Source organism: Drosophila pseudoobscura, chromosome X (genome assembly GCF_009870125.1).
Source record: "Drosophila pseudoobscura strain MV-25-SWS-2005 chromosome X, UCI_Dpse_MV25, whole genome shotgun sequence".
In the NCBI taxonomy this organism is placed as follows: domain Eukaryota; kingdom Metazoa; phylum Arthropoda; class Insecta; order Diptera; family Drosophilidae; genus Drosophila; species Drosophila pseudoobscura.
Genome location: NC_046683.1, coordinates 38,947,916 through 38,969,930, shown reverse-complemented (window position 1 = coordinate 38,969,930; position 22,015 = coordinate 38,947,916). Strand labels below are relative to the sequence as shown.

Genomic DNA, 22,015 nt, shown 5'->3' with positions numbered 1-22,015 from the left:
AACTTTACTTTCTGTTTTTATCTCTTTTCACACATCTCTTACGCGCTGTACACGCTCTCCTTACTATCCTGTGTCCTGTGTAAATATATATATATACGTATATCTATCCTGTTCTCTGCAAAAAAAAAACTCTGACAATCCTGATATTCCTGCTCCTGCTGATACTCTGCCACCCAACTCGATCTTGATACTGATATCTGATATCTACTGCAACACACCATCATCATCACAACCATCACAAAAAAACACAACAACGAACCCCCTTCGGACCACAGACTTCCAGGACAAGTTCAATAAGACCCGCCTGGGCGTCGAGTGCCTGAGCTTTCAGTACCAGTGCGGCGATGGTAGCTGCATATCGGGGTATAAGCGCTGCAACGGCATCACCGACTGTGCCGACGGTGCCGACGAGTACAACTGTCTGTTCAATTACGAGGACGTCGACTACGGTAGAACCCACTGATCCATTAGCTTATCCATACCCACTTACTCTGAGCCTATCCCGACGGCGTTCTGACACTCCAAACTTTGCATAACATATCTCTCTTTTATATTTTTTATCTTTTATCGAAACTCAAAACATACAAAACACAAAAAAATACTCGCACAAAAACAGACACAGACCCGGACAACAATCCATTGAATGAATGTGATATCCTTGAGTTTGAATGTGACTTGGGTCAGTGTCTGCCGTTAGAGAAGAAGTGCGATGGCTATACGGACTGTGGCGACGAGACGGATGAGCTCGATTGCCCGGCCTTCACAGGTAAAAGCAAACCTCCATAAAAAATCGAGAGAGAATCTCTCTCAGTATGGTGCTACAGGTGCAACACAAGCCTGAAAATTAAAAAAAAACTAAACAGCTAACACTCATGAAAACAAACAACATATCATCTACAGTATCAGTCATATACCATATACCATCATCATCCACAGAGCATTGTCTAGAGAACGAGTTCGAATGTGACGAGTATTGCATGCCACGCGATCAGCTGTGCAACGGCATTGCCAACTGCAACGATGGCAGCGATGAGCGCAACTGTACTTTTTGCCGCGACGATGCATATCTGTAAGACTTGTCCTCCCATCCCCATCCCTTGCACAGCCCCAATCCCCAACCCCTTCAGCGACGAAGGATAACATTTACTATTTCTTTACTCTTCCATGTAATGGGTCCCACAAACACACACGCACAAAACACAACACCCCATCACACTCACCTTCATCCGATAAACGATAATTATCAATACCCTGGCATCGATCAGCTGCAACACTGGCGAGTGCATTGCCGATAATCAGCGATGCAATGGCCACGCTGACTGCACCGATGCCAGTGATGAGCGCCACTGCGGTAAGACATGAACAACACATTCCATCCCCCTACCACTGCACATCCGGGCAGCACTTTCCACTGCACTTCCAAGTAATTGTACGAGTAGATAGATTCCGTAGATTCTGTATATTTCGTTGGGGTTTCAAGTTTTGCCTTTGCCTCTGATTTGGTCCCGTGATCGTAATGTTATTTTTGTATTGCTGTGACTTCAAGCGAGGGTCGCCTGCCCATGGCATACGATGGCCTGCAATGGTACTTGCGTCAATCGGAGGATCCGCTGTGATGGAAAGCGGGATTGTAGCGATGGCCGTGACGAACGAGATTGTCCTACGGGTAACGAAATAAAAAGATGAAACAACTTTTCAAGTCCTTCTTCTCTCATTGTCCTCCACTCTCTTTCTCGTCTATAATTTTTCGCTTCTCTTTGAACTTTTCAAAGATAAAGAGCGGTACTAGATCCTACTCAAAGACTTAACAAATATATCTAAAGCGAATTTTCAAGTACTAAAAGGCTTTTGGCCTTTTTCAAGCCATTTTTCCTTGCTACTGCTGTTGGACCTTCACTTCAGACTTTTGCTATCCACCCGCTAAAAAAACTCATAAGTGAAAAAAATTTCTCTGATACGTTTCGTTCATCTTTTGATATTCTTATCGTTCCATTATTCCGTTATCCAACACATCAACTACCATGTTCAACCCACCACCAACAACAACACACATTCACCAACACTCACCAACCAACACACCAACTACCAACACTAAAAAAAGATGTAAGAAGCGCTGCGGGCTTGCCCATATCCAAATCCTGCCAGCCTCTGCAATGGCAGTGTGCGAATTTCGAGTGCATTGATCGCAGGCAGTACTGCGACAATCGGAAGGATTGTCGGGATGGGTCGGACGAGTTTCCCGTCAATTGTATTGGAAATGGTAACCAAAGTCTCTAACACACACACACACACACCTCCCAGACCCTTCATTATGCCATAGTTTGTATATATATCTTTATATAGTTTGTAAGATCTTCCACAATGGATCAGGTTTGTATATAATACATAGTGTAATGATAGGATAATAAGAATAAGTATTAAATATAATTATTAATAGAAGAAACATCCTGCTCATTCTGCTTTCTTGTCTCTCTCTTTATTCTTAAATAATATTCAACCAAAAACCACCTCAAAACACCACAAAATACAACATACACCACATTCCACAACACCATCAAAATGCATGGCCTGCCTCTGCCTTGCGCTTCATAGCCACCACACGACTAACCGCCGCCGATTGCAGTTCGGATCAGTTCTTCTGCGACGATTCGTGCTTCAATCACTCCATACGCTGCAACGGTGTGTCCGACTGCAGCGATGGCAGGGACGAGCATGGCTGCCACCATTCCATACCACCACCATCGAGCCACTACCCGATCTTGCCCTGTCCGCAGCATACATGCCCTAGCGGCAGGTGCTTCTCGGAAAATGAGCGCTGCGATCGTCGCCGTCATTGCGAGGATGGTTTCGACGAAGCCAACTGTAAGTTATCCTCTCTCCTCATGTGTCTGTCAAAGCGTCCAATGTCTCACCACATAGTATCTCATTTGGTTTGAGTGGTGATCTATCGCATCTATAACATCTCTCAATCTTGGTTTAGTTTTAAGCAGGAAATGGATCAGATCATCTAGGGATGGGTATAAAGATGCATGCCTGTCTCCTGTCCATCACTAATGGATTATCGTATAATCTAACTTCTTGCAAAACGATTACTGATAGTATAAATCAAGCAAATACGATCATGAATACCAGAGCATGCTTCCCACAAAAAAAAAAAATAATGCTTCAAAAAAATGCTTCATTTGGAATATCAGAATTCAGTCAAATTCCTTGAGTAGTCTCGAATCATTATACAGCCCCACATAAAAAAAGAAGTGTCCTGCGCGATTGACTAGAGTATCCTATCCTTAAGTATTTTAGGGCCCTGCACACGAGTCCAAGCTGTGAAACCTGAAAAAACTAAAATGCTCGAAATATGGTGAAAAATTATTTGAAAAATTATTTGAAAAATTCCTCATATTCACTAGAAGGTTTTCGGGGTCAATAATTACGAATTTGAAGTCATTTAAAAAAAATTCAAAACGGCGGATCTAATATGGCTGGGTTAACTTAAAACTTATAACTCTCCGACCTTGCTACATCCATATCTCTCCCCTTTTGAAGAAAATAAATAACTCGATACATCCCGAAACAGGAAAACTGACTTCAAATTTGTAATCAGCGACCCCCGGGAAACGAGTTTCAAGCAAATCCGATGAATTCTTAAAATAAGTTTCCAGAATATTTTGACCATATTGCTTTTTGAGGTTAGAACCTGACGCGATGTAGCAAATCTGACCTTTGATTAGTGTTCAGGGCCATAAAGTACATAGGGATGATACTCTGGTCAAAACGATCGCAAGCGATCCGTTTGCGAACTATCATAAATGATAATTTCACAGCCACAAGCTAAACGATATGAAAATCATATTTCCATAATTTGCGGCTTCAAATTCAAGTGTTTTGTCGGGTTAAGTCTCGCACTTGACTCGTGTGCGATATCATTTTTGAGCATTTGGTTTGCTGGGAAGCTATCAATATTATATAGAAAAATATTATTAAGTTAGGCGACGCGAAGGATTCTTGGCCGGGAACCTGATCTCTGTATTAATTTTGATTTATTTGAGCACAGTATCTGTATCCGTATCTGTATCTGTAATCACATGTTCGGCTTCTGCACCAGGAGGCATCTTGATATCCGATGTATAATCGTATTTTTCATTTGCTAATCTCTGCTGTGTGTTTTCTCTTTTCCGTCTCTCTACATTTTTCTCACGTTTACTCTCACTTTCATTTTTACTGTCACTCTCTTCTATATTCTCAATTATTATGCTTTGATCCTTGATTTCTCTCATTGTGTGTGTGTGATGCCATTTTGATTTTGCTGCACCATAAAACCACTCAACCACATGACCACAACTACGATGCACCACAAGCCACACACAGGTACTGAATGCAAGGATCATGAGTTCTTGTGTTTCGATCGACAGTTCTGCATAAACGCGACACAGCACTGCGATGGCTACTACGACTGCAAAGACTTTTCCGATGAACAGAATTGCATTGGTTAATAAAGAGCTTTCTATTGTTTTTGATTTTCTAAAAAAAGTAGTTTTAGAGGTATATTCTGCGTCCTTTAGATGTACTTTTAAGTCTCTTATTTCTTATTTCTTATTTCTTATGTCTTATGATTTCCGTTTAAGTTCGCTTTAAGACCCCCGCTTTTGGCATGCTTCCAAACATGTGTATGCACTCTTGAGATACATATTACTTTTTGGTTACTCCTCCAGATGTTAGCCAGACGTTTCAGCAGTTTACCCCCTGTCTAAACTTGTACCCACAACTAATTATCGTATATCTTTACCCCTGCCACCCAAAACAGGCTGTGCCTCCAATCAATTCCGTTGCCATAACGGCGACTGTGTGCCTTATTCGTCCACCTGCGATGGCATACCACAGTGCCGCGATGGTTCCGATGAGCTGGAGTGCGGCGGCTCCCTAGAGTGCCTGCCGAGCCAATTCCGTTGCAACAACGGCCAGTGCGTGAGCGCCACGGTGCGATGCAACGGCAAGACCGACTGCCAGGACAGTTCCGACGAGCAGAATTGCGGTAAGTATCCACCACCCATCTCACCAAATCCATCTGGGGCGAGAGACCTCCTCCCTCCAATCACCCCGATCACATCAATCAACATCATGTGCCTACTACGCTCGCATATTGCCATCATAAGGTCGTCATCATGAGGCCGATACAACAGCTGACACAAGTGCCACTAGCGCCGCTAGCACCAGCACCACAACAGTCAGTCCATCGACCACGAGCAGCCCCCCACTACGGATCATCTGTCCGGCGACCTTATTTCGGTGCGAGAATGGGCCGTGCATTGCCTTGGGACTGCGATGCAATGGGCTGGTCGACTGTCCGTACGACAGCAGCGATGAGGCGGACTGTGGTCTGATCAGCAACGAGATTGAGCGTAAGTCGCCAGCGACCCGAAAAGAACCAAAGAACCGTACCACTGAAACGCCCCGAAGGACATCAACTGTCGTCTCACACCTCCAAACGTAGATACTAACTGAGAAAAGCTAAAGGCTATGGCTATCGCATCTAATCATACTTATGAATCTTCTACCTATCATCTGTGTGATCATTGATCCTCGCTAACATCAACTAAAACTTGTGTCCAAATATCATTCTCTCAAAGAACTAACATTTGAATCTCTTGAATCCGCAGCCAACGAGCCAGGCCGCACCACCAGTCAATTGAATCTCAAGACCTATCCCGATAGCCAGATCATCAAGGAGCGTAAGTATCTGCCGTTGCCATCAATCAAACCATTGTTTTGCCGTTCTATGTTCTTTACGTTTCTTCGAATCTACATAATGTTCTACCATTACTATAACTTTTAAAATGCTTAACCCACAACCAAAAATGACCATAACCCATAATATGTAAAACAAAACCCGCAGGATATATTAGGGAGGGTAAGTCGGCCTAACTACTCGTACTCTCTCACTCTATATGCATCTATGTATACGTACAATATATGTAATAGACATCGATCCGCACACGGTACTGCAGCCCAACACCAACACAAACACCAGCACCACCCGGCACGAACCATTGGCTCGAGAAAAGGAGTTGTACATTGAGTCGAAATTGAACCACTGAACTATCCAGCCTGAAACCTTTGTTAAATCCTTTTAACCCTTGCACGTATTTCCCCCCTCCCTAGATTCCAGATCATTCTAACTCTCTCTCTCTGCTGTGTATATCTCGTGTGTAGGTCGCGAGGTGATATTCCGTTGCCGTGACGAAGGACCATTCCGCGCCAAGGTCCGTTGGACGCGACCCGGCGGCCAGCCACTGCCCCCAGGCTTCACCGACCGGAGCGGACGCCTGGAGATACCCAATATACGCGTAAGTCCCTAATCCTTATTCTAGAAGAGATCGTAAGCCTCATCTCCACTTTCTTTTTTACCAGCTGGAGGACTCTGGCACCTATGTGTGCGAGGCTGTCGGCTATCCCAGCTACCAGCAGGGACAGCAGGTCACCGTTCATCTCACCGTCGAACGCTGTAAGTATCTTTTAGTGGGGGGATATAACTCTTACGGGCGGGTCCTACAATCAATCAATCACGTTCAATTACGCATGCAGCCTGGGGCGAGCACAAGTACGAGGAGCTCAAGTCGAGTCGCATTCGGTATGGCACCGTGCCGCACATTGACCTCGAGTTCTTCGGTCTAGGTAGGCTTTTGTGCCCCTTGGGGGAATAAATGCTAACTAACTCTTCTCTCTCTCTCCCATCCAATCCCTATGCCGCATGGCTCTGGGCCTGGTAAGCCAGTAGGCCCACGTCCTTCCCTAAGCTCTAGCACTACTCACTATATCCCTGTTCTCATCCCGACAGATAATGACTTGGGTGCCCGTCCGAGCACAGCCTGCAGCCAGTACCAGGCCACGTGCATGAACGGCGACTGCATCGACAAGAGTAACATCTGCGACGGCATTCCGCACTGCTCGGACGGATCGGATGAGCACAGCTGCAGCCACGGACGCAAGTGCCAGCCGAATCAGTTCCTCTGCAACAACTCCAAGTGCGTGGACCGCACCTGGCGCTGTGATGGCGAGAACGACTGTGGCGACAACTCCGATGAGGCCTCTTGCGATCCCGAGCCCAGCGGTGCCCCTTGCCGTTTTAGCGAGTTCCAGTGCCGTAGCGGCCACTGCATACCGAAGAGCTTCCAGTGCGACGAGGTTTCCGACTGTTCCGATGGCAGTGATGAGGTCGGCTGCAGTAAGTATCCCATAACCCCATTGAGAAACGATCTAATGACTGAAGACTGACATAGACTTATTCGTTTGATAATCCAATATGGATTCACCCATTGAATATACCTTTTCCAACATACCCACACGCATTTCGGTGCCTTATAGAACACTACTTAAAGACAAAGACTTGGTGCAACAAATTTACATGGACTTGCATCTGTAAATGAAACTGATCAAAGACTCGCTTTTCCAACTGGCATTGGCTGTGTTTTCGGAGAAAACGCCTGAAAAAAACAAGTTAAAATTCCGGCAAATCAAACATACCAAAATGGAGATGCAAAAGGTCACCCTTCGAGCAATTCCTTCAAGTGAAGAATTGCCGGCGAAGGAGTATGTCTGCCACAAGTTGCTGTTGATGATCCGCAACTACTTCCTGCCCCTAGTGGGCACCGAGCAGCTAACGCAGCTGACGGTCAATGATCTGGAGACACGGCTGTGATCGACAACCTGTGCACCAACCAGGAGTTGGATGCCTGCTTCGGGCTCGTCCACTGGGTGACCCTATCGCCGGAGTACCGTGAACAGCACTTCTTGCGCCTAATTTAGACACTCTTCACACACTGCGGGCTGCGCTGCATTGGCCCCGGAATATGTTCAAGTTTCTCGCTTGAAACTGGCCCATTGCTTGCTGGTGGCTGCTGTAGCAGCCTCTGTGGAAGGAAGGGGGGCGGCCATACTAAGGCGATTAACTGGTCGTGGATGCCCAGCAAAAGACGCTTGGGCCTCTAAACCAAGCCAACTGAATGGCAGCCGTAGCGCCCCCATAATCCTACACTTATTGAAATTCTTTTGCACTTCTCTACACTTGTTCCTATTTTCATCTGATTTTAATGACGTGGGAGGACATCATTATTACACTCATTCACACATTCCTTACAATATTTAATTAACATATTTAATGCTCCGAATAACAATTTAGCGGAAAGCCGATTCGGTGTGTGTGGCGAATAAAACAACAAATAACAAAAGATGTAACAAAACAAGCAGACAAATAAATAACACAACATACATGAATTATGTGCATAATATATGGAAATGTGTAAATAGACACGAGCTATGATGATCTACTGAATATGAATACATACAGAAATAGCTTTTCAGCTTCCTGCTTTTTTAAGAGCTTTTTCATAGCGGCTTTCAAAAGACAAATCATTTTATCCGATAAATAAATAAATTTTCTGCACGATCGGCTTATTTTAAAAGACGTAATTTTAATTCATTATTTTGTACAATTTTAAACGAAAAAGATTGCTAAATAATGCGAACAAAAAAGTTTGGCACAGGTGATAGAAGTAGGATCTGTGTCGATCATCCTTGGATCACTCTATGCATCCGAAGAATTCTCTACAATCCTTGCACTTTCTTGAAGGGAAAGCTGACGGACAATCTATTGACTGAAGACCCTCGCAAAACTTCACAGACTCATTCGAATGATTGTATTATAATAATTTATCTTCACACTCTCTCGCAGTGGAACCCGTGCCCATTCGTCCTCCGCCACCAGTGAAGGGTCTGCTCGAGGGCGAGTCCCTCGATCTGACATGCGTTGCCACCGGAACACCCATACCGACAATCGTGTGGCGCCTCAACTGGGGCCATGTGCCCGAGAAATGCGAATCAAAGAGCTTCGCTGGCACTGGCACCCTCCACTGCCCGGACATGCAGGTGCAGGACAGCGGTGCCTACTCCTGTGAGATCATCAACTCCCGCGGCACGCACTTTGTCACTCCAGACACAATTGTGACGGTCACACCGAATAGGAATCAGTTCTGCGAGGCCGGGTTCTTCAACATGCTTGCACGCTCCGAGGAGGAGTGCATCAAGTGCTTCTGCTTCGGGGTGGCCAGCACCTGCGAGAGCGCCAATCTCTTCTCTTACGCCATCCAGCCGCCGATCCTGTCGCATCGCGTGGTCAGCGTGGAGCTCAGTCCCTATCGCCAGATCGTGATCAATGAGGCAACCAGCGGCCAGGACCTGCTCACCCTCCACCATGGCGTCCAGTTCCGTGCCTCGAACGTCCACTATGGCGGTCGGGAGACCCCCTATCTGGCGCTGCCCAGCGACTACATGGGGAGCCAGCTCAAGTCCTACGGCGGCAATCTGCGCTACGAGGTCAGCTACATGGGCAGCGGACGACCAGTGTCCGGCCCAGATGTGATCATCACCGGCAACCGATTCACCCTCACCCACCGCGTGCGCACTCTGCCGGGGCAGAACAACAAGGTGAGTGTGCCCCTGCTCCCAGGTGGCTGGCAAAAGCCTGACGGGCGCAAGGCCACCCGCGAGGAGATCATGATGATTCTAGCCAACGTCGACAACATCCTCATCCGCCTGGGCTACCTGGATAGCGTCGCCCGCGAGGTGGACCTGATCAACATCTCCCTCGACTCGGCCGGCACCGTCGACCAGGGCCTGGGCAGCGCCTCCCTCGTGGAGAAGTGCACATGCCCGCCCGGCTATGTGGGCGACTCCTGTGAGAGCTGTGCCCCCGGATATGTGCGCCAGCCAGGAGGCGCCTGGCTGGGCCACTGTGTGCCCTTCACCCCCGAACCCTGCCCCGCCGGCACATACGGTGACCCGCGGCGCGGAATCCCCTGCCGCGACTGCCCCTGTCCCCAGAGCGGCAGCAACAACTTTGCCAGCGGCTGCCAGCTCCGTCCCGACGGAGAAGTGCTCTGCAACTGCTTTGAGGGCTACGCGGGCAAACGATGCGAGAGCTGCGCCGCCGGTTACCAGGGCAACCCCCTGGCCCCGGGCGGCAGCTGCCACAAGACCCCAGAGTCGTCGTGCAACGTGGACGGCACCTACAGCATATATGCCGACGGCAGCTGCCACTGCAAGGATCGCGTCATCGGCGAGCACTGCGACAGCTGTGCCCCCAATAGCTTCCACTTGAACTCGTTCACGTACACTGGCTGCATCGAGTGCTTCTGCAGCGGCCACCAGGTGGGATGCGGCAGCACCACCTGGAACCGTGATCAGGTGACCAGCAGTTTCGGCCGCACCCGGGCACCCCATGGCTTCGAGCTGGTGCGCGACTACACACGTCCCACGGCCCAGAGCCTGGAGATTGCCACCTACGGATCCGAGCTAAGCTTCAATGCCGAAGGGGAGCACGGGGCGGACACACTCTACTGGAGCCTACCGGCCGTCTTTCTGGGCAACAAACTAGTCTCGTACGGTGGCAAGTTGAGCTACACCCTCAGCTACAGCCCCCTGCCAGGCGGCCAGATGTCACGCAACAGTGCCCCCGATGTGGTAATCAAGAGCGGCGAGGATCTACTGCTCATCCACTACCGCAAATCCCCGGTTAGCCCTACGACGGCCAGCTCGTACTCGGTGGAGATCAAAGAAAGTGCCTGGCAGCGCGGCGACGGACAGTTCGCCAATCGCGAGCACACCCTGATGGCCCTCAGCAACATCACGGCCATCTACATCAAGGCCACTTACACGACCAGCACTAAGGAAGGTGCTCTTAAGCAGGTGTCCCTAGACACGGCCACCGCCACACCGCTGGGCACACAGCGTGCATACGAGGTTGAGGAGTGCCGCTGCCCCACCGGCTACATTGGACTCTCCTGCGAGACCTGTGCCCCTGGCTACAAGCGCGATGACGTCTCTGGCCTCTATCTGGGTCTCTGCGAGCCATGTGAATGCAACGGGCACTCGACCCAATGCGATGCCGAGTCCGGCGATTGTATAGTAAGTGCATTCCTCCGCTCCCTAAGATCGGTATCAATAATTAAACGCTTCTCTCGCCTTCGTAGAACTGCTCGGACAATACGGAAGGACCTAACTGCGATCGTTGTGCTGCTGGATATGTGGGCGACGCCACTGGCGGCACCCCATACGACTGCCAGCCGGATGGAGGGGACCCACAGCCACCGTACCGCCCATTGGAGCCGGGCAACCAGACGAGCGACTGCAGCAGCTGGTGCCAGGCGGAGGGAACGGTCAACTGCCAGGGCAACTACTGCTACTGCAAGCCGAATGTGAACGGGGATCGGTGCGACCAGTGCCGACCAGGAACCTACGGTCTGTCTGCGGCCAATCCGGATGGTTGCAAGGAGTGCTACTGCTCCGGACAGTCGACACAGTGCCGCTCGGCGCCACTCTACCGACAGCTGATACCCGTGGACTTCTTCAAGAATCCCCCGCTGCTGACGGACGAGACCGGGGAGATCCAGGATGAGAATAACCTCGACTTTGATGTGGCCACCAATATGTACACGTACTCGCACCCCTCCTACCTGCCAAAGTACTGGAGCCTGCGCGGCAGTGTGCTGGGCAACCAGCTGCACTCCTACGGCGGAGAACTGCAGTACAAACTGCGAGTGGAGTCGTACGGCCGCTATGAGCCCGGCCAGGATGTTATTCTTATCGGCAACGGTCTCACGCTGATCTGGTCGCTCAATCAGGAGTCGCCGGACGGCCTCCACAGGGTCCGCCTGAACGAGGACGGTCAGTGGCAGCGCAAGGATCGCGGGCGCACTGTACCCGCCACGCGCAGTGACTTCATGACCGTCCTCTCCGACCTTGAGCACATCCTGATCCGTGCCACGCCTAAGGTGCCCACCACCCGCACCTCCATCGGTGACGTCATCCTCGAGTCCGCCGTCACCTACGCCTCCCCCGGCCATGGCCAAGCTGCCACCGACATTGAGCTTTGTCAGTGCCCTGCTGGGTATACTGGAAACTCATGCGAGTCCTGTGCCCCGCTCCACTACCGCGACGCCGACGGCGCCTGCCGGTTGTGCCCCTGCGATGCGGACAATAGCGATGGCTGCCGTCTGGGCAGCAATGGCTACCCTGAGTGCCAGTGCAAGCCCCGATTCAAGGGTGAACTCTGTCGGGAAATCGGTAAGTCAGATATCGGATGGCGATATCCACGGTGCAATCCACGAGCGATTGCTGACGGTCTCTACATTGCTGCATACGATCCATTATGATCCACCCGCACATTCTCCCTTTTCCCTCTGACTCATGCCATCTTTTTGTCCCTCTCTTGAACTCTCATCCATCCGCCACTCCCCGCCACCCCACCTATCAATCGTGATATTCCTTAATCGATCTTCCTTAGAAGCTCTTCCTTATATCAATTAAAATATGCCCAATACTCGCAGTCTCTACTTATTTTTGTATCTGTCTGTTTGTCCATATCCTAAGAGATCCCAAGGTAACAAAATCGCTTCAATAAATATTAAATTTAACATTTTTTATGCCCGGTACGCGAAGAGTATAGGGGTAAAGTATATTCTTGATCAGTATCAATAGCTAAGTCGATAAAGCCATGTCTGTCTGTTCGTCTGTCCTGCTTGACGCTTATTTCTCAAAGACCATACAAGGTAGAGCTACCAAATGTTGTATCCAGACTTCTATAATATCACACTGTGACAAGTATAATTCAAAATTTTCCCTCTCTCCCTTCCGCCCGCACAAAAGATCAAAGTCTGCGGCATCCTCAACTTTGAAGATACGAAAGCTCTAGCTCTTACTTTCACCGCAAATCTAATATACCCCTCTAGTATATACTCTTCGAGTATCGGGTATAAAGTGTAAAGAAAAATGGGAACAGATAAAATGTTATGTATTAGAATCTCCTAAGCGGTTCGACCGATTTTTATGAAATCATTTTTTGGTACAAAATCAAATCGTTCATTTTGCGAACGGCTATACCAAACTACAAATAAAATTGATTGGGTAAATTACACTTTTTTTTCTTAAATTGAATACAATCTAAAAATAAGACATCTACCCAAATATATATTCTCTTAACGATTAAAGAATAAATAAAAATAAAATAAAATCAATCTGAATAGTATCGGGTATCTAAGAGTCGGACCATCGACTATCAAGCGCATTCTATTTGTAAAATTCTTTTGGAAAACTCGAAATTCGTATACCAGAAATACTGAAAAATCACCACAACAAAAAAAAACATCCCATCCATCCACATTCTAGACACATCGCCCATTATCGAAGAACCACCCAAGATATGTGATATAAGCAGGGGATTTTGTTGCAGCGGCTTTTGGTTCAATATTGCGCCCAACGAGACAATCTCGTTCAATGACACCCTCCAGATATATAAAGACAACAGAATCATAGGAAATATAACCAAGCTGCGATACGGCTGTCACTTGAGAGGTTCGCTGCAGAGCCCCATTCAACAGAACCAACCACTGAACCATCAGACAAGCAAAAACACACCAACCAACAAACTCTATTGTTCTTTTGCCTAATATTCGTACTTGTCACATTGTACTGAAAATAATCCGAAATACTTGTTGTAGATGGCACACACACTCCTCTAGTCTATATAGTGCATAGATATCTACATAATTTATGTTTTTTGTGTAGACATATAATATATATGTTTAGACCAAAGCTAACTACTTGTACTCGTTCTCGTACTACATCTATGACCTAAACACAAGCCCCGAAGTACTTTGCAATTATTGTACTTGTACTCGTCGTATTCTTGGGTTAGAACCAGCTTCCTCTCTCTCACTTTCACACTCTGACTGTCAACTTTGTATAAGCCTAAGTATATGTTCTATCTCACTCGCTGTGTAGCTCTTGAACTCGCTCGCGCTCTCTAGTTCACGTAATGATGATGAGCGAGTATCTAATAATCTTGCTTTGATTTTGAGCGAGTAACTGATGATCTCGCTGTGATGATGTATAAGTATAAGTATTTAAAGCTGAAGATGAGCAAGTATCTAATGATCTTGCTCACAGTAATAGCGAATATCTGATGTTCTCACTCAGATGATGAGCGTGTTTCTAGTGTTCTCGCTCTGTTGATGTAGGAGTTTCTAATACTCCCACTCTCGCTGTGATTACCAGCGAGTATTTGATCTTTCGGTGATCTAAAATCCACGTAGCACTAGATAGTCTATATGTCTTACTTTTTCTTACCTCCCCATGTAGTTTTTGTAACTCTCGTAACTCTCTCTCTGTTTGTGTGTGTGCCAGAGCATTCATAAAGCCACCATAGCAACGATCGGCCTGGAATCACGCTCAAGTAGTCGAATACTTTAGTCGCTATACTTTACTTTATATGCATATATGTATATATGTACTAACCTTCCATCCTACATACATATGTCGGTCCTAATATACGCACCAGAGTTTGGGTTCCGTTCACTACTCGCTATAATGTGCGTTTAAGATCCTATGTATAGTAAATACAAGTAATTTTGACGATTTTTCTGTCACCTAACCCCACCACCAAAACCCACCAACCGAGATGGCCATCTCTGTCATAGTTACACCTCTGTAGCGGGTGCTTACCTTTCCCCCAATAAAAACTAAATTATAGAATAGGTGCTCCCCCTGAATATCCAGCCACAAAATATGCGTGATTAAACCGCAACCAAATGTCACTAACATCCCTCGTAAAAGAACTAAGATTGTGGGAACTCGACTTTCAATAGCTTCGTATTCAAATATCTAATCTATTTTTGTGCCTATCCTGTGAAACCCAATTCCCAATCCCCATACAGACACAGGCAACGAGCCCGAACAGGAACCGGAAGAGCCGGAAGATAATGGACGCACCCAGATCATTGTGTCGATAGCCAGGCCCCAGATCACGATTGTGCCCGTAGGAGGATCTCTCACACTCAGCTGCAGTGGTCACATGCGATGGAACAATGTGAGTATTATCCACCAGGGAATACTATAAAATATTGATTTCTTATTCTGAATCATATTCCTGTTAAAGGATCCCGTGGTCGTCAGCTGGTACAAACAGAACAGCCGTCTGCCCGAAGATTCCGAAGTGGAGGGAGGAGTTCTGCATTTGTACAACCTGCAGATTACCGACTCCGGCATCTATGTCTGCCATGCCGAAAACAACGAGACAATGCACGTGTACCAGGACACCGTCTCCGTCACCATATCACGTGAGTAAACCGCTTCCCAGAGTGGCGCTGCCCCCTCTTTGCTAATCATTGACACTTCTCTGACACTGCGGCTCTACCTAAAGGATATGCCAAGGAAATGTTGGCTCGCTACGGTATCTAAGAATCTCCTCAAGAATGCCCCAAAAATCCCCCATAAAATCCTTCAATTGATTTGAGACGATAGTGACTTTCTGATTTCCCTTTTGCAGAGGAAGGCCAGCGCTCGCCGGCCCGAATTGTGGACCTGCCCAACCATGTTACCTTTGAGGAGTACCAGCCGAACGAGATCAACTGCGAGGTGGAGGGCAATCCCACGCCTTCTGTGACCTGGACACGCATCGACGGACAGGCCGATGCCCAGACTCGCACCGATGGCACCCACTTGATCTTTGACTCGCCTCGCAAATCTGACGAAGGACGGTACCGCTGCCAGGCGGAGAACAGCCTCAATCGCGATGAGAAATACGTCCACGTCTACGTCCAGAGCAGTGCCCCGCCATCGCCGCCTCCGCGCGAACGCGTCTACATCCAGCCGGAGGAGTACAACGGAGTAGAGGGCGACACCTTCCGCTTGACCTGTCAGTCGACCAGCGGCGCCAATCTGCACTACGAGTGGTCCCTCAATGGCTATCCCTTGAGCGGTCAGCGCAACATCATTGTCAGCGGCAATGTGCTTGAGGTGCGCGACTCCAGTGTCCGTGACTCGGGTACCTATACCTGTGGCGCCTACGATCTCCGCACCCATCGAAACTACACCGAAGATGCTCGCGTCTACATCGAGCGTCACGATCTGCCACCCACCGATGATAGGTGAGTGATCCACATCCATCCTGATACCACATTCTGATCCACAATCTGTTTCTCAATGCAGTTCAAGTCCCGTGATTGTGCGACTTCAAGAGCTGATCACCATCGAGCAGGGCCGCGACTACAGCATCACCTGCGAGGCCAGCGGCACTCCGTATCCCTCGATCAAGTGGACCAAGGTGCACGACCATCTGGCCACCAATGTCCATGTCAGCGGTAATGTGCTGAGCATCTACGATGCCCGGCCCGAGAACCGGGGCCCTTACTCCTGCATAGCCGAGAACATACACGGCTCCGATCAGTCCAGCACAAATATCGACATTGAACGTAAGTTTAAACGGGTCCATGTCAGGTCATAGAACTATTGGTGATACATTCTACAACCAGTGGGGGTCGGTGGGTCAAAGGTAGCCCCAGTGCATGAGAAAGAGATCAGAAATGCCTCTCATGAATCGTCTATAGTAGAGGTTTGCAAATAACGCACTCAATCTGCAATGTTCTTGAATGAATTTAATGGCATTGTTACAAGCAAAGTTCGAATGAATGAGGAAGTAAGGTTTTGGTATAGCAGATTTAGTCAAACCACTCGAGTGGACCTGAATCATTACACTGTGCGACAGTGATTTAGTACCAGATTTTATTACTTAGAATTTGCCATATACAACCAAAGACTTTTTTAAAAATAAAAAAGGCATGAATTGGTGACTATGTGCACTTTAATCAGTTTCAGTCGGCTTTTTGACATTTGAGAACTATATATCCTTGTTCTAAAAATGCGAATATAAGAATATGTACGAGTTTGTACCCTTGAAATTATTTATACAAATAAAAGATTAGTAGCTTATTTCGTTGAGAGCTAATTCCACTATAGAATTGAAGCTTCAGGTAAAAAGATTCATACAAATGTTTATTATAAGTCATCCAATTTTTTTTGCTACTCATTAAACGTGTTGGATACCGGTATACAAAAGGCAGAGAAAAAATTATGAAAGGACGCAAAGTACACAATTGCGGCTTTTTAAATTTGATTAGAAATGCACACAAATTCATTCAAATTCATTCGCGTTCGTACCTATCCACTGTATAGGTAATTTAAGAAATAAGGCATACATGATTGCATTCAGAGCTCCCTTATCCATTATCAGCACCGGGATACCCGTGATCTTTGACCCTTGAGCTGTTCTCCTGGAATATATAATATACTAAACCGCAGAGGTCTTAGCATTCTCGAGCTAACAATTTCCTTTGCTCTGTCTCATCCTATCTTTGTCTTCTGCCCCCCAAATTTTCCCTTAACCTTATGATTATTATTATTTAAAATACAATTATAAACTAATGTGATTTCGACATGCAAGTGCACAAGAGTGGAGTTGGTAATAAGACAGGTCCACACAGTCTGATCCTAATACTAATCGGTGCAACCACCATCATTTACTTGTTTGCAGCCCGGGAGCGGCCGAGCGTTAAGATCGAGTCACCATCCCTGCAGACCCACTCGGTCGGCTCCCAGGCGTCGCTATATTGTCGTGCCAATGGCATACCAGAGCCCCAAGTGCAGTGGGTCCGCGTCGACGGCACACCGCTCTCGCCGCGCCACAAGGAGATGGGACGCGGCTATGTTGTGTGAGTAGAGACACCTCCTCCTCCGCGAATAAGCCTTCATCATTTATATTTTATCTTCTTCCTTCGATCCAATCCAACAGCATTGATGACATTCAAATTGCCGATGCCGGGGCATACGAGTGCAGGGCCGAGAATCAGGTCGGCAAGGCCTCTGGTACGGCCTCACTGCGCGTGGTGGAGGCCCCATTGGTTGTCATTAAGCCCGACCAACAGATCATACGTCTTACCGACGGCGACGAACTGAATTTGGAGTGCATAGCCAGTGGCTATCCCAATCCCAGTGTCCAGTGGAGCCCCAAGGGCCAAGAGCCCGAGACAGAGACCAGTCTAGGCGTGAATCGTGATCTTGTGAGCAATACGGCCTACCTGAAGATCTATCGCGTCAGCCTCTCTGATGCTGGCATCTACACCTGCTCGGGCGTCAATGAGGCCGGCAATGACGAGCGCAGCGTTCGAGTGGATATTCAGCCGAAACGCGGAGACATCAGTGATAGTAAGAGATTATGAAATGAGACTTGGAAAGAAGATTCTTATCAGCAAAATATCTTCCTCTTCCTTAGATGATGGCGATGTGGATCATGGACCCTACCAAACCGACTACCCACCGCCACCAGCCCGAACAGGGCAGCCCCAACGCTTACGCACCAACATCGGCGAGAATGTGACCCTCACATGCGACCTTGGCCCCTATGTCACACGTTGGGTGCGTGTCGATGGCCGCCCCCTGCCCTCGAATGCCTACACCGAGCGCAATAGCCTGGTGATCATATATGTGCATGAGCAGAACCTCGGCCAGTACCGATGCAATGCGTACGATAACAACGATGTGGTTACGTATGTGGTAAGGGAACTGGTGCTGCTGCCGCTGCCACAGATCACCTTCCAGCCAAAGATTCCACTGCGTGTCGATGCTGGCGAGAATGTGGAGATCTATTGCGAAGTGACCAATGCCCAGCCAGAAGATGTGCACTGGGCCACCGACAATAACCGACCACTGTCAGGGTAAGTGTCTCCCGAAAGAGCCATAGGGGAATATCAATATCCCTTATCTTTTTCATTAGTTCTGTGCGCATCGATGGCCAAATGCTGCGCTTCATCTCGATCGCACCTGCCGATGCCGGCGGCTATCGCTGCACGGCTACCAATTACTATGGCAACACCACCAAGACCGCCCAGGTGGTGGTCAATCCACCGACCGAATATGAGCAGGTGCCACAATCCGAGGTGCATCAGCGTCGCGAGGGCGAAAACATCCAGTTGCGCTGCAGCGCCACCGTACACGGGGAAGAGCGCGGCAACCTTCAGGTAAGGGATCCACAGTGATACACCACATGGATCCACCCCACATTGATCCCACCCATGCCCGTTGCAGTTTGAATGGTATCGCCAGGATGGCCGCCCCTTACCGAATGGCGCCCGTCGTGACAGTCAGGTCCTCGTGCTGACCACGCTCCGGCCTCAGGATGCGGGTCGCTACATCTGCGACGTTTACGATCATGCGAGTGGGCAGCGTCTGCCTGCCACCGCCGTCGATTTGCAAGTACACCGTGAGTAATCGCCCCCTGGGGTGCCCACTGTTGGGTCGGATACGGGACTCGGGACTCCGAAACTGGGCGGTGGGTCGGTCGGGTTTTGTTCCGGCTGAACCGTGACTCAGAGCCATGGGGATACGGAGCAGCCCACGCCATGCCACCCTCCCCTCGAGCCGGAGGCCCACTCACATACAGCCAGAGTCAGATGTCCTGTCCGACAAATGCGATTAGACAGCCAGCAAATATCTCTTATATCTCTCTCTGTCTCTCACCCACACACAAACAATCACACACTCTCACACCCACCCTACCATACAGCCCCCCCCCCCCCCCCCCACCACCAAACGCCCCTATAAACACTAGCCAGTGGGATTACTCCGATAAAACACTATATAAAATCTATCTATAGATTAGAGGTCTGTAACAATTGGAACCCAAATTGCAGTTGTATTCCCATTGTAATAGACTCATTCAGACTTTCAACATAAATCCAATCCGATATCGAAGAGAATAAGAAGAAAATCCCAAAAAAAAAAAACGAAAACGAAATTATTCATAAAATGGAATCAAAAGATCAGATGATTAAGAAGAAGTTAATCTTAAGAATGTTAGGCTTTGTGGGCGTTTGAGCAGGTTTGATTTTCGTTCGCTGATTTTACTAATTCTCTCCCCCATAAAAATACTCTCTCGTAAATACTATATATATATTCTAAAAAACCTACCCATCAATGTAATCGTATATGTTAAACGTAAACATTAAAAAACAATTGAAAGAGTACCCAAAGCAAAGCGGTAAACGAACACACTCTGTAAATACGCAAAAATTGGGAGAGGTACCAAGGGCACACTCTGTATATAACAAATCAAACCAAATCAAATCAAAATCAGAACCACTCAATCAATCAGTCAGTTAATCATTGCAAATACAACACATATAAAACGATAGTCCCTCCCCCACACACTATCTCTCCCTTTCTCTGGTGATGGAGCCATACGGATATTGGCGCTCACTGCATGCAAAGCCGATATTTAAATTCTGAAATATTCCAAATTGTTTTTGTTTGAAACACAACTAATATTAAGTTCTGCCAAAATCTGCCAATCTATGTACACACACACACTCTTACAACTTGATAAATCTTAAGCTTACCAGAATGGCTGCCAAGAAAACACAACTTCTAATACGATACCATTACTCTTAAGCCAACACAAACTTCCCACTAAATAATGCGAAATAAAAACATAATATTAACATACAAAAAAATATAACTACTTGCACAGCAGAAATTGTGTGAAGCAAACCAACAAAAAACAAAAACTTGTAACATATTATTTTTATTTCACCCATTCAACGCCCTTGCAGAGGCCCTTGCCAAAGGTTATACTATACATACATATATAAGTTCTCATATTGTCCGTCCATGATTATCTTTTGGATTATACATAGACATATAGATACATATATGTACATAACCTGTACGAACAGATTTCAATCAACAGCTCCTCCGCCTCTTAGTTGGTCTGCGTTTCTCCTTGGGGACCCAAACAATATAAACGGGGAATTTCACCCTTGCAGACAATCCACAAGGACAGGATAGAACTTCCATTCCATGAATTGTCTCCACACAAAGTAATTCCCATAAGCTTCGATCTCATTCGATCTTTCTTTGGCCAACAAACGGCAACTTATTTTCAATAGAAGAACATAAGACTCCAATTAACCATGGAAACTACTGGACAGGTCTGCATGGGCTCTTGAAGCCTCGGAGTACCGGGGCTAGACGTTTATTTCTGCTTTATTAATATTTGAATCTGTTATTTGGTGTCGGTTGTATCATCGGATGTTACTTTCACTTTGGATGTCCTGTGGCCCCCTTGGTGATGGTCTCTCTTTCTTTACCGTAATATACTATAGTTTTCTAGTGGTTTATCGGTGGTCATTTGTTTGTTTGTGTTTTTTGTGTATTAATTTATGTATGTGTGAATCAAGGAATAGGTACTGTAAATGATCAAAAATATAAGCACTGCACACACTATATATCTTTTTCTTTTTTCCCCTTATTTTTCCCAATCTTTATCGCCTTATCTTCATTTCTCTCAATCCATGTATAAACAACTCTCTCTCTCTTTCTCTATGTTCTATCAAAGGTTATTGATCATATAGATGATGTATCTCATAAAAGGAACAAATTTCTAGGACGGGTTCCAATAGTGATAGGAAAATACTGAATTCCTTGGTTGTCGGGCCAAGACAACTATGTCATGGGAAGACGTTCGAGATGTGCCATGTGCACACGTTTTCAGATGGCTCATGAACGGCTTACGCTCTCATTCTCTTCGTTAGATATCATGGTTTTGCCATCCCGCATATCCAAATGAATGAGTCGGAATAATATACGTCATCTATGCGTTCTTTAATCTTTGGTTCTATCTATCCATTAGACCTTCGCTATCTCCTTATTTTCTAATCTCTTCCTATCCTCACAGAAGTTGCACCTGCACAACCAAAAGAAACAAAACAATATATAAAAAAATTACAATAAAAATCGAAATCGAAAAAGCACAAAAAATCAATTGTAAATAATATCGACTAATATCACCAAAGTTTTATTGTCATGAGTTTAGATCAAATCAGTCAAACCAACCAGAGAAAATAAGAAGTATTTTGAATGCAGGGCAAAGATAAATACAAGTATTCATTAGCGTAGAAGATCTCTTGAATGTCGCCGGGCAACAAATGGAACACTTTTTATTAATTTCATATTTATTTCTCTTTCTCTCTCTCTCACACACGCTTTTTCTCTCTCTCTCTCTCTCTCCCACTTTCCACATGTGCGCTTGCTAAAAAAAAAAAATACTCTCACATTTACCTTTGACCTAAAATGATCT

General features: G+C 46.9%; 1 protein-coding gene across 32 annotated transcripts in view; it reads left to right on the top strand.

Moving 5' to 3' along the window:
* The window catches only part of trol (terribly reduced optic lobes), a 100,681-nt gene that overhangs the window by 68,221 nt on the left and 10,445 nt on the right, over positions 1 to 22,015 (top strand). For 9 of the 32 annotated variants that reach the window (XM_015186839.2, XM_015186840.2, XM_015186846.2 and 6 more), the window contains 26 exons: positions 276 to 449; positions 617 to 766; positions 937 to 1,069; positions 1,266 to 1,351; positions 1,547 to 1,666; positions 2,102 to 2,260; positions 2,593 to 2,862; positions 4,802 to 5,029; positions 5,151 to 5,396; positions 5,655 to 5,726; positions 5,891 to 5,905; positions 6,208 to 6,341; positions 6,406 to 6,499; positions 6,833 to 7,219; positions 8,726 to 10,956; positions 11,022 to 12,114; positions 13,216 to 13,401; positions 14,763 to 14,914; positions 14,984 to 15,164; positions 15,374 to 15,974; positions 16,036 to 16,298; positions 17,417 to 17,594; positions 17,675 to 18,087; positions 18,155 to 18,596; positions 18,656 to 18,899; positions 18,967 to 19,141. In XM_015186839.2, coding sequence (XP_015042325.2) covers positions 276 to 449; positions 617 to 766; positions 937 to 1,069; positions 1,266 to 1,351; positions 1,547 to 1,666; positions 2,102 to 2,260; positions 2,593 to 2,862; positions 4,802 to 5,029; positions 5,151 to 5,396; positions 5,655 to 5,726; positions 5,891 to 5,905; positions 6,208 to 6,341; positions 6,406 to 6,499; positions 6,833 to 7,219; positions 8,726 to 10,956; positions 11,022 to 12,114; positions 13,216 to 13,401; positions 14,763 to 14,914; positions 14,984 to 15,164; positions 15,374 to 15,974; positions 16,036 to 16,298; positions 17,417 to 17,594; positions 17,675 to 18,087; positions 18,155 to 18,596; positions 18,656 to 18,899; positions 18,967 to 19,141 — 8,427 coding nt within the window. The remainder of the gene's footprint in view (positions 1 to 275; positions 450 to 616; positions 767 to 936; positions 1,070 to 1,265; positions 1,352 to 1,546; positions 1,667 to 2,101; positions 2,261 to 2,592; positions 2,863 to 4,801; positions 5,030 to 5,150; positions 5,397 to 5,654; positions 5,727 to 5,890; positions 5,906 to 6,207; positions 6,342 to 6,405; positions 6,500 to 6,832; positions 7,220 to 8,725; positions 10,957 to 11,021; positions 12,115 to 13,215; positions 13,402 to 14,762; positions 14,915 to 14,983; positions 15,165 to 15,373; positions 15,975 to 16,035; positions 16,299 to 17,416; positions 17,595 to 17,674; positions 18,088 to 18,154; positions 18,597 to 18,655; positions 18,900 to 18,966; positions 19,142 to 22,015) is intronic. The other 23 variants (XM_015186853.2, XM_015186859.2, XM_015186856.2 and 20 more) reach the window with 13 other exon arrangements.